General features: G+C 47.9%; 1 protein-coding gene across 2 annotated transcripts in view; it reads right to left on the reverse strand.

Moving 5' to 3' along the window:
• Positions 1-11,246, reverse strand: part of TRABD2B (TraB domain containing 2B) — a 416,430-nt gene extending 405,184 nt beyond the window's left edge. For both annotated transcript variants that reach the window (XM_090047376.1, XM_090047377.1), the window contains exons 1-2: positions 10,993-11,246; positions 10,139-10,699 (exon numbers count right to left, since the gene is read on the reverse strand). In XM_090047376.1, coding sequence (XP_089903502.1) covers positions 10,139-10,699; positions 10,993-11,100 — 669 coding nt within the window. In that variant the 5' untranslated portion in view covers positions 11,101-11,246. The remainder of the gene's footprint in view (positions 1-10,138; positions 10,700-10,992) is intronic.
• Between the last annotated feature and the right edge of the window lie 1,087 nt (positions 11,247-12,333).

Consider the following 12,333-nt stretch of genomic DNA (forward strand, 5'->3'; position numbering starts at 1 on the left):
AAAAAAAATCCTTGGAAAACACAAAACTCCACAAACTGGAAATGCACGCGCTGTTAAAATATCAGTGCTATGAAAGGGGTCTGAAAAGGTTATTCTCCAGTACTCCTCTGAGCTTCTGAACCTACAGAGGCATCAGTAATGTTTTGTAATGGTATAGAGGATTTCAGCTGCCATCAGATCCACAAAGGACCTGAGCAAGTGTGAGTAGTGACAATATATTTGTGAACGCTAAAGGGCACAAGTCCACTAGAGGACACCAAGATGGTGGAATAAGTGTGTGCGTGTTTGTATAACCCTCTTCTGAATGCATTGAGTTTTTTTGCAGATCTGATTCTGTACCAAGTCCAAAGACTATGAGACCCATGCAGTAGCCCCAGCTACAAAATGTTGACATCGGCTCAAGCTCCAGTAGTTCCTGCTTTTAGTTTGATGCGTTTCTCTGGGTACATCCGATATCTTTTATTAGAGCAATTCAAAAAGTTGGGGAAAAAAATTCTTCTTAGCAAGCTTTTGGGCACAAACGCCCTTCTTTTAGTTTGGGAGTTCCTCATTTTACTTTAATTGTCACCCAAGATGGCAGCCCTCCCTTTGGCTTTAGACATAACCTTGGGTCTACCAAGTATTTGTGGCATTCGTAGTTTCACAGTTATTAGGGGCTGGAAGGGACCTTACAGATCATTGGGTCTAGCCCCCCTGCACATGGGTAGGAAAGACTGCTGGGATCAAAAGACTCCAGCAAGGTGGGCATCAAGACACTTTTTGAAGATCGCCAGGGTCTTTTAATAAGCTGATCCTTCAAGCTTCAGAAAAGCATCCAGCACCTGGAACAGGATTACAAAGATAATCCCCCTCTCAGGTCTTCAAAAAAAAATGGTCTGAAACAAAGTGGTGTTGAGGATGGGGCCTACTAGTGCATTTTCTGATGCTTCCCGAGTCTGGTTGCCTCTTCCTTGGAGCACTAGCATAGCTGAAAGCTGACAGCACCAAGGTCACGAAAAGAACGGCCAGGAACATAAGACTGAAAAGTGACCTCCTGGTTAAGATTAGTTCCCTGTCAACATAACCAACCATATCCTTTTTCAAACTCTTGCATTTTAAAGCTAGCCCCTTCCACTCCTGTCATGACTTTCTAGCACAGACTTCTTCCTTTTGATTTGGTTGGAAAGCCTTTGATTTCCCGCCTAATTGTCTTCATAGTTTACAAGCATTTGTTCCTGAACCTCAGCAACAGTTTCCCTTATTCTTAAAGACTGTCAAGGACTTGTTTTGCGTGCATCTGATGGACAAATCTATCCGTAGAGTGAGTGCCCTAGTTCTTGTGTGTTCTTCTGATGCCAGGCTTCTCAGGAGTCCTGTTTTTTTTCTCTAAACCATTGTAGGCCAAGATTTTCAAAAGTGATCTAGTGATTGCTCATGCCGTGTGTGTAACATATCCAAGGGGAGTTGATTTGCCCCCCGCTCCCCTCCCTCCAGGGCGAAAGTCAGAAGTTGGCATCTCCAACAATGAGGTGAACATTATTGGTCTCTTGAAAATCTTGACCTTGCATCATTTAAATGGCATGGATGGAGAAGACAGACACCCCATAGGCCATTGTCAAAGCAACTAAAGCACTTTCTGAATAAAAAGCTAAAAAAGGAGGAAGGATAACTGATCCAGAGTTACCAAATGTTGGAATGAACAAGCAATGATTTTCTTTTTTCTTTTTAGCTTTTTTTGCCTTGATCTGGCTTATCTATCAATGAAAGTCAAGAGGTTGAGAGCGGAGGGGACGTGGGATCCTGACGTGTATTACAGGGGAAGCCTGTTCTGCTCTCCACCCTACAGTATATCACTCTGAAGGCCCAAAACATGTCTTGCCAAGAGCCCTGCTGTGGACCTCAGTCTCAGCAGGGCCATGAGGTGAATTAGTGCCCTTGCCTTAAGATGGTCCCTGTTCTCTTCAGTACATGAACCTCTGACCAGCCTGAAAGATGTGGGTCGGCTTTATAACTCCCCTCCCCTCCCATTAAAGATTTTTTACTGAGGACTGCAAGCTGTACTGTACTCAGACTGAGGCTTTCTGGTCAAGAGTTTGTTCTTCTAGAGGTGAAGCTATCTGGCTCCAGGGCAGAAATGTTGTTATCCTGGTAGCTGCAGTGAGAATTCAAAGGTGGGATCCGGCAGCGTTTGAAGCACAGCGAGCAACCCAGCAATGAGGGACTAACGACCAGTCTTGCTTTCCTCAGTATTGGCCCCTAAGCAGTGAATGGGAAGAGGGATTCATTTATTTTTTTTAAGTTAATATTTCGTGTGCTAGAACCCAATCGTCGCAAAAACCGTACCGCATTGAGCCAGAACCCAATCCTTGCAAAAACCATGTATGACACAACAACCAGCGAGCATCTTCCATCCCATGCTTTCACCCTGGGACTTCACATACTCCTAAATCCATTGGCAGGCATCCTATGTGCAGGCCCAAGCTTGGAGGTCTTGGGATTTGGATGCCCCCACTTGATCTTAGCCTACAAGAGGCTGAAGAGGGACTCCAAATCCTTAAGGAACAAGGCCACATCCCCAAAGATGTGTTTAGTCGATGCAAGTTCAGTGCCTCTTTTTTGGTGGATCATCAGCTCAACATTCAGCTAACAAGGGAGGAGTCTTCTCATTCATTCCTGGCAGGCAATCTTACCCCAGATGTTCGAAGTGGCACTCTGCACTGCGGCCCCATTAAGGAATCCTCCTACTCACAGGTGCGCAGTAAGCCCCTGGAAAACAAATATCCAGGCTGTCCAGCGGGGAAATATTTCCCCTTTTCCCCCTACCAATGACCAGTACAAATGCACCCAGTGCATTCACAAGGAGTTCCCTAGATGCACGAAAGATGGGGAAGAGGATAACAATGGCTCCCTGGTGCAGCAGTGTTGGGAGCAGGACCGTGCTGTACAAACATTGAACAGAAAGACATCCCCTGTGGCAAAAAAGCTTGCAAGTCGAGTGGACTTTGATTTGTGCCTCTCTTCCCAACTAACAAACAAGAAATGTAACCAAAAAAGCAAAATAGCTCCCTTGTGCAATAGGCAGTAGTTGCAGTGAACTCCAGGAAGGCTGTGCAGCGTGGTGCCCAGTGACCCAATAAAAGGCAAAAACCCCTCACCCTTGGGAAGGCAACTGGCTTGAGGGAGTGATGTGCCCGTGGTGTCGGAGCAGGTGCACCCAGAGCACGATGGAAATGCAAAAGCAGCCATGAAACTTTTGATTCAACCTGATGCGTCTTTACACTCGGCTTCACAAAAATGTGATCTTTCGGTCCGGCCACTCCTGGATGGGGAACGCTCATTTTGAAAGGTAAGCGGCAGAGTTATTTTAAACCAGAGGTTTTTCAAGGGGGCTTTATGCAGGTGAAGCAGGAGGGAATGTGGGACTCATTAAATCTGTTCCCCGGGCTGGCATTGGAGACAGGAGCCTGGAGCGACAGATCAGGCTGCAGCTGCTGGCCTTAGCTGCTTCATTTCCACATTCAAGTGCCAGCATTTGTATGATTTTGCACCAAGCAGCTCCTCTACAGGCCTAGTACCCTTTGGCATCTAGAAGAGGCGAGGTGATCCAGGACACCTGCTTCCAACTCGCCAGCGGGTGCACCACAACCTCACATTTTAGGACTGTGTTTTTATGTAAGTAAATATAAAAGCCATGTATTTACTGTCCCACCAGGAAGCCAAAGTCTTACCTTCTCCCATATAATTGTCCCTCTGCCTTTGCCTCTTAAATATTGTTGTCAGGGTATCTTTGGGATCTCTTCCTGAGAGCTAGTACATAGCATAGCTCAGAAGTGCTTTCTATTGGTTTTCAGGGAGTTGTAGATAAAAGCATCCTCATCGACTATTGAGGACTCAGATGTCTATAGTGGCCTTATTATATATGAATAAGGGGGCTATTATGTAAAATCTGTATAGATTTTAAAATGCAGTGTAGTACCCAAGGCAGACAAGGTCCTTTGGATAAATCTGATATCTTTTATTAGACTAACTCAAATAGTGTGTGTGGCGGGGGGGAATTGCAAGCTTTCGGATTTAAAAACCCTTCATCAGGCTGCAGTTGGTGTGTGCTCTTGTAGTACCTAAAAGTCCCGAGTCCAAGGCAAAGACCCCCCTTGCGCTAGGCACTGTACAGACTTGATAGCTCCTACCCCTAAAATTTAGATTCCCTTGATGCAGCAGGGATTTGGGGGCGTTTGGTGCCCACACGCAATGCAAAAACGAATGGTATCGCATCACTTTTGCATTTTAGTAAAGTTCAAAAATCCCGTAGAGGATCAGAGCCCCATGGTATCATGTGCGGCAAGCCGAAACACACAGGCGGTCTGTGCCCAGAAGAGCTAGCTGAGGCCTTCATTTTACTATCCGAGCTGTTTAAAAAGACCCTTCATATCTGGAAAGGGCTGGCACTAGTTGGACTGAGGCTTATTATGACTGGCTTGGGGATATGTTGAAGGCTTGAGATGGGAAAAGCGGATGGGGTGGGGGGGGAAGAGAAATGCAATCAAGTTTTTTAAAGACTTATTAGGTACTATTTTAAAACTGTACTTATTTGCAACTATACATCATAAATACTGTAGAGGACTTGTCAACTGCCCCTGCAGCTATCATTAATGTGCTGACTTCTTTCTTAACAGCCATCACAACAGGGCTCTAGAAGAGAGCTCTGATGGAGAAGAGCGCTGTGGTGTGAAAATTGAACATAGTTTTAAAATCTTTGAGGTGTCAATGACTGTTTGCAATTATTAGCAACTGCTACTCATTTGTTTCTGAGAGGCAAGGATTTTTGTGGTTGATTACCCTTGCCTCCCGCATCACTTGGACCTTCACAGCTACAACATCACTAGCAGTACCTTTGCAATCTGTTTTGTGTATGTGTGTGATCTTAAAAATCTCACCCCCATCTAAAATGATTAAAGCAACTCCATTAGGATGTTCTCTACCGCAAGCGATACAGAGTAAGTTTTAATTTAGCCATACCCATTTTGCATTGCCCATTTAATAGAATTATTTGATTTCGCTCCCCCTCCCAGATCAGGTTTTCAGCCAAAAAAATAACCTGGAAAACTTTAAAGCACTGATATCCATCAATCATACTAAAAATATTTAGACTTTTTTGAGTTTGGGCCTCTTGATGAAAACCGGACTATTTCTTTTCTTTTAAAAGAAATAGCATGTTTCAAGAAAACATTTTGACAATCTCACCAGCACCACAACAATACAATACAATAAATCAAGCTTTCAAACCCATAGTTCAATGTTCATAGTGATGAAATATTATCTGATATTTATTTATTTTTTTAAACAAAAAAATATGAAGCCAGATCCTTAAATATGCTAATTTCTCCTGGTGCCTACAAAGTTACAGGTACACTTGCTGAACCTTGCAAAGAACTGTTTGCTTTTTCTCCATTTTAAGGGGGAAAAGGATGAAAAAAAAAACCTTCTACAGGTCCTACAAAATATTTCCCTGTCTACACATTCATGTTTCGTAGTGCTCTGCGACTCGAGACTCAACTTAAGCGTGCGGAGATAGCTGTTGGTGATCAAACGTGATGGACCACCCATCGTCCTTTTATTAACCAGCACTTGTCCCTTCTGTAATCCTATCAATAGAGTAATCAGAGCTGCTATGTCCCAGGGTTTGACAGAACAGCAGGACCTCGTTAACAAAGTCATTTCTGCCACTTAATGCTGACTCTCATTAGAAAGTAGGAAGACAATGTTTATTTGTGCGGAGGAGGAGGAGGAAGAGAAAGAGGTGAAAGGAGATAAAAATGGGGAAGTGTAAAGTATGAGCTGGCCCTGTTCAAGGCTTGCTTTCTTTTGATGCAATCGATTCCCATGTGACATTAAGTCCGTCATTTTGAATGTATCCCCTGCCAGTTAGATGCGGATCAGATTTGGCAGGAAGTACGGAAACCTAGACCCATGATGATGATGATCAGAGTCTTTCGCTGCCTCTGTTCAGTCGATCGTTCCCCATATAGAGATTGGGAGCCGGGCAGCTTTCAAAATCATGAGGATAAAGGTGGGCCCTTAACAAAGCTGCTTTGCCAACATGGAGCGCAGGGACTGGAGGCTTTGCCCCCCAGTTGAATGTGGATTAGCCATGGAGACAAAGAGCTAGCGATGGGGAATGAAAAAGAGCGCAGTGGATAACATATATAGCAATGAACTAAAAGGAAGAGCCATAAATACTTTTCTGACAGCTCTGCCAGGCTTGGTCCCCAGCGATGGGACCAGGCTACGAAACTGATGTCCCACTGCTGCCACCACTTCAGGGGAGACGCACTGCCATGGCTTTACGGTGACCAGGACTTCACCCCTGTAAAGCTCCCATGGACTTTAATGGAGCTGGCTTTCCATTCAAGCAGCTTTTCCAGCTCCTTAAAGCTTGGAGGAAAGCTCACGTTCAAATTTGGACACGAGTTTCCCTGATGTGAGGCCTGACCAGACAGATAACAGGCTGAGCCCATCTCTGCTTATATCAAAGAACTGTTTTGGCTCCTTGGGAAGCCCTTGTAATAACTATTGTTGGGTTTTATTCTGTTTTTTCACTACCATGCTGGCATCCCAGTGGTCCAGCAAAGAGATTGGGATAATAGTGCCTTCCAGGAAACAGTATCTCCCCACAACTGCCCCTGGATCCTCTAAGGAGCCAGTCGGCATTCATGCCATCAGCATTAAGGATCTACATTTTGCTTCTCCCGCTGAGTAGAATAGCTCAGTTTTTTTAAGGTATCAGGATCCCTAAAACTGGAAAGACTCCCAAAATAGGACCGAAAATGCAGTGTCCCCCAAAAGCTGTCAGTGAGATCAAAATATGGAGAAGCAAGGTCTGAACTCGGAGGGGTCAGGCCAGTTGCTGTGAATCCTTCCCTGACTAAATTGTCCTCCCCTCGCTCTTTTCTATCAGTGATTTTTAAATGAACTGCCCCCCAAAACTTGGCCTCTAATGCAAACTCATTGGGAACAAGACTGAACCTTGACATTCAAACCAAAAGTGAATCGGGAGCTAAGCTGTCTCAGCGCTCGGATGTAAGGTCTGCATATTGTGTTAGGATGGAGATAGAGGCCTCTACCGTCAGGTGATGCCCTGGTACTTGCTGGTACTTTAATCATTTGGGGTCTAATCCTGCATCCCCTACATAACGAAAGCTTTCGAGCACTTGGGATCAGTCCCTTATTAACCAAAGACTATGTAAAAAGTCAGTTAAACTCAATGGGAAAGCTATTGATACCAGCATCAGCAGGAAACATCTTTCCTAAAAATTCCCAGCAGAAACAGAACATCAATCTACAAATCGGATACTGGCAAATGGGAAATGATATATCAACTTCTACCTAAAAGGACTAGTACTCCAAGAAGGAGCAACTTTGGTTATGCATCTTTTGTTTTTGTTTTTTCATCTAGATAAAACTACTTCAAAGGAAGAGGAGGCGCAGAACCGTCCTGGGTCAAAATGCAAGTATCTCCGCTTTCTTGCAGAACAGATCAAAACCAAGTACAACTGACTAACCACCACCTAGATCCCTCCGACTCATGGTATCAGATTAACAGATTTGGTGCATGTAGTCCTATTAAAAATTGCAGCCGGACAAAGCTTCCTTTCAGACAGAAGGAAGCGAGGGGGGCGGGGGGGGTGGGGAAGGAAACTGCTATTTTAAAAAAACTTGCTAAGGGGAAAATGGAAAAAAATTCCAGCCCTGGAAAACAAAAACATAAAGATGTTTAAACAAGGCACAACGTTAAGACTTGGTTTGTAAATGTTAATATATATTATATGCAATAATACAGGAACAGCCGTACTGAAAGCAGGTAAGAATGCTGATGCCCTTAGCAGATTTGAGACTATAATTTAGCACAGATGTTCCCGTCGAACTCTGCAAACACACGCTCTGGAATAGAAAAACGGGTTAATTTTCTGATTTCCATGTTTAATGCGTTTAATTATATGTTTCTTAAGGAAGGCTCCAAGATGTAGAATTAAGAGGCGAAGCCTAGTTATAGTAATCCACTCCGCTCAATTAGCACAGTAACACACCAAGCAGTGGGGCTGCCAGACAGAGTGATAGCATTACAAATTACTACCGTCAAACAATTTGCCAGGTGCCAGGATGTATGTAGTTTAGAGGAAGCAAGAGCAGAATTATCTGGTTTGCTTTATGTAATTTTGTCTCGTGTTGTTTAGTGGCATCGTTCCCAGAACTGCTCCAAACTCGGAGCAGGTCCATTTTGAACCCCACTCCTGGCCAGTGACCTGTTTTAGCAGTAGTGTTAACTACCCCCAATCAAACCATAACCTATTTGGGGGAAGCTTCTGAGTTTTATTAACAAAATAACCAACTTTGGTTGCTATGAAGTGACTCCTTCTACTAAAATAGCAGCTGCTCTAATAATTTTTTTTTAATTATTATTATTATTATTATTAAAAGGAGAATTTTTTTTTTCAGGATAAAAATTAGAGAAGAAGAGGAAAATAGCTTGAATTTCCATCCCCAGAATACTACAGTAAGAACTGTTTTTTCAGCTCCCTTTCCCTCTTGCACATTAAAAATATGTAATATGATTCACATTTTTAAAAAGCTTCCAAGTGTGTGTGTTTTAACCAAGGGTTTTCATGTGTTTTTATTTTAAGTCTTACTTGACCCACTCCATCCAAATACTATTGAAATAATATTGGGTGGCTGGAACGGTTAATTATTTCATTTTTTAAAAAGTGTCTAATGGAGAGAAAAGGCAGTTAACTCTTTGAAGGAAAGAGAGAAACCAACATCCCCTGTTAAAATGCAGGAATTTTTTTTTTTTTTAATGGTTTACTTTAACACTACATTTTAAGAGACCAAGCTTTGCCACTGCATTCACACTCAAGTTCTTGTTGTACACTGTTCTCTCTACAGAAGCGAATTTACAGCTGGGGTCATCAAATGAACCTATTTTTGATTCAGCTAGATTTTTGTTCTACAACAGAAAAACCTTGGACCTTTTTGGCGGGGGAAGGGGACATTATTTTATGACCATTTCCAGTATAAAGTCCTAGTTTGCAACCTCTGCTCAGACATCACTAAGTATTTTGTTTATGTAAAGATAGGGTAGAGCTGGGATTAGCTGAACTAAAAGTAATGATGAAAGTACGTATCATTTTTTTGGACATTAACCAGTAAATCCACATGATCAAGTGCTCTGGAATATTTCCTCTCATCTTCACAATTTACAGCACATCTCACTTTTGCCCTAGACAGTTGCACGAAGCAAAACCCATCGCTGTGACCAGGTTCCTGAAAATCTTCTAAAAGGAACCAGATTATGCCTTAGTTTTGTCGATCAAAAAAAGAAAAAAAAAGTTAAGTCAACCGACAGAGACAGACAGATAGTCAAGTTATGCCAGCGTCTTGTTTTTTAAACGGCGTGCTTCACTTGCTAAACTTTTTTCAGAGGAAAACCACAGCTTCACAAAACGAACGTTCAATTTACCCCAATACACAAGAGCTACATTAAAAGCTTCCCCCCCCTCCCCAGACATGGAATAATAACTTTAAAACCCAAAGAGTCTGCGCAGGATTGCACAGGGTGTAACAACTTCAACTTCTTTTCATTCAGTTCCTACTTTGAGCTCCTCATCACAGGCAACAAAGCGGGTGGTTAGGAATACTTTTTACCCGGCTGCTGCAGGGTTGGGATGCAGGGTTTTGACCGATCCCCTTCCCTTTCACAAAGGCATGGACGTGCACCCTTCCAGCATCTCTCTCCCATCCCCAAGGGAGACATGCACGTGTATGCATGTCACATAGGAAGGGGAGAAGCTTTTTGGCCCGTGGACTTGCAGGAAATCCTTTACCCAAGCAGTCCCCACGATCTCAACGTCCAACCCTTGCAAACGCCTAGAAGGCACAATAGCCACGACGCCAGCAGCCCCGAAGGCGACCTCTCTGCACGTGCTGCTGAGCACCAGACCAGCAGATCACAGTCCTGGACATCACCCAAAGTCCACTGAAGCCAGGGGAACAGCTCCCTCCATCCTGGCTTCATCGTGCCCCCCTTCCTTATGCTTGCTCGCTGCCCAGGTTCCCTGGAGGCTGCTCTCCTCCGGGAGGCCCAGACCCCCCGACCCTTCCTTACCTGGGAGAAGTTGAGCCCGTTCAGCGGGTGGCACTGCTCTTCCACCCGCTCCACCGCTCCGGTTGTCTTCTTCATCCTCTCGGCCTCCTGGGCCAGGTAGAGGTCGAGCACGGGCACTCCTCGGGAGCGGATGTCCGTCTCGGTCAGGGAGTTGACCATCAGCATCACCCAGACGGGCCGCTTGCGCTCCCAGTTGCCGGCGATGGCGTTGAAGAGGTAGTCGGCGTACAGGCCCTTGCCCCGCTGGTCCGGGGTCATCCAGTGCGGCAGCATGAGCTTGACGTACTCCAGGTGCCGCTTGAGGCGGCGGTACAGCTCGCGGGGCAGCACGTCCTGCAGGTTCTCCCCGTGGGGCAGCATCTGGCAGCTGGCCAGGCCGGAGATGGTGTAGGGGTCGGTGAGGTCCAGCTCGAAGTACACGCCGGAGCTGGCCTGGAAAGCGGCCTTGGAGTTCTCGGGGATGAAGTCCCACACCCGCGTGTAGGGCACGTGGATGGTGCCGAACAGGTAGGCCGGCGGGTCCCGCCGGATGGTCCACAGGAAGGAGTTCAGGTCCCCCTGCTAGGGAAGGAGGGCAGAGACAAGAGCGGTCAGCTGCGGGGCCCGCCTGCCGCGGGGCTGCGCGTACAGACGTGCGCCCGTCTCCACGCGCGGTATAAAGGGAGGGCACCTACAACGGCCCCTCCGCACGAGCTCGCCTTCGTCCCCCGCGCGGATACACGCCGGAGCCCCGGGGCGGCCGCGCCCGGCTCTCGGGGCCCGCAAGCGCCCGGGGGCGGCGGGGAGCTCCAACGCGGGAGTGCCTGCGCGCGGGGAGCCCGCGGAGCCGCCCCCCCCCCCCCCGCGGCGCTCACCGATCGGGGCAGCGGGCAGCGCCCGGCGTCCGCGGGCTGCCCGCGGGGCTCGGCGCGGGGCAGCGCCGCGCAGCAGACGAGGCAGAGCAGCGCCGCGCCGGGCTGCATCCTGCCGCCTCCCCGGGGCCGGGCGCGGGCTCAGCGCGGCCGCGCAGGGCGCTCCATGCTCCGGGCCAGCCGCAGGGGGTGGGATGAGGCTTTTCGGGGCCGGGGTGGACGCGGTGCTCGCTATTTGAACAGGCCCGGGAAGGCGGGTACTGATCTGCATGTCAGCGGCGGGCAGCTCCAAACTTCCCCGAAGTTTTTTCCCGTCCTCCCGCAGCGCGCCCGCGCCGCCGCCAGAGGGCGCCGGCAGCCCGGCCCCGCCGCCCGCACCGCGGGACCCGCGCGGAGCCCGGCGCTGCGCACCGCGGCCCGGCGCCGGGGGCCGGCACTTCCCCGGGGCTGCCGGCATCGGCATCGGCTGCGCCGCTTTTTGGCGCCCTTTGCTGGAGAGAGCCCAGCACTTCGCAAGGGCTGCCGAGATCAGCGACGGGCACGGAAATGTGGGCGCCCTGGGGAGAGTCCGGCACTTCTCGGGGGCTGCCGACATCAGTTCGTCCACATTTTGGTCCCCTTTGTTGGAAAGAGCCAGCAGTTTGCAAGGAGTTGCCGAGATCAGCGACGGGCACGGAAATGTGGGCGCCTTGGGGAGAGTCCAGCACTTCTCGGGGGTTGCCAAGATCAATTGGTCCACATTTTGGTGCCCTTTGTTGGAAAGAGCCAGCAGTTTGCCAGGAGTTGCCGAGATCAGCGAAGGGCACAGAAATGTGGGCGCGCTGGGGAGAGTCTGGCACATCTCAGGGGCTGCCGACATCAGTTCGTCCACATTTTGGTGCCCTTTGTTGGAAAGAGCCAGCAGTTTGCAAGGGCTGCCGAGATCAGCGAAGGGCGCAGAAATGTGGGCGCCTTGGGGAGAGTCCAGCACTTTTCGGGGGTTGCCGAGATCAATTGGTCCACATTTTGGTGCCCTTTGTTGGAAAGAGCCAGCAGTTTGCCAGGAGTTGCCGAGATCAGCGAAGGGCACAGAAATGTGGGCGCGCTGGGGAGAGTCTGGCACATCTCAGGGGCTGCCGACATCAGTTCGTCCACATTTTGGTGCCCTTTGTTGGAAAGAGCCAGCAGTTTGCAAGGGCTGCCGAGATCAGCGAAGGGCGCAGAAATGTGGGCGCCTTGGGGAGAGTCCAGCACTTTTCGGGGGTTGCCGAGATCAATTGGTCCACATTTTGGTGCCCTTTGTTGGAAAGAGCCAGCAGTTTGCAAGGAGTTGCCGAGATCAGCGACGGGCACAGAAATGTGGGC

Source organism: Crocodylus siamensis, chromosome 5 (assembly GCF_052110815.1).
Source record: "Crocodylus siamensis isolate JL-2025a chromosome 5, ASM5211081v1, whole genome shotgun sequence".
In the NCBI taxonomy this organism is placed as follows: domain Eukaryota; kingdom Metazoa; phylum Chordata; order Crocodylia; family Crocodylidae; genus Crocodylus; species Crocodylus siamensis.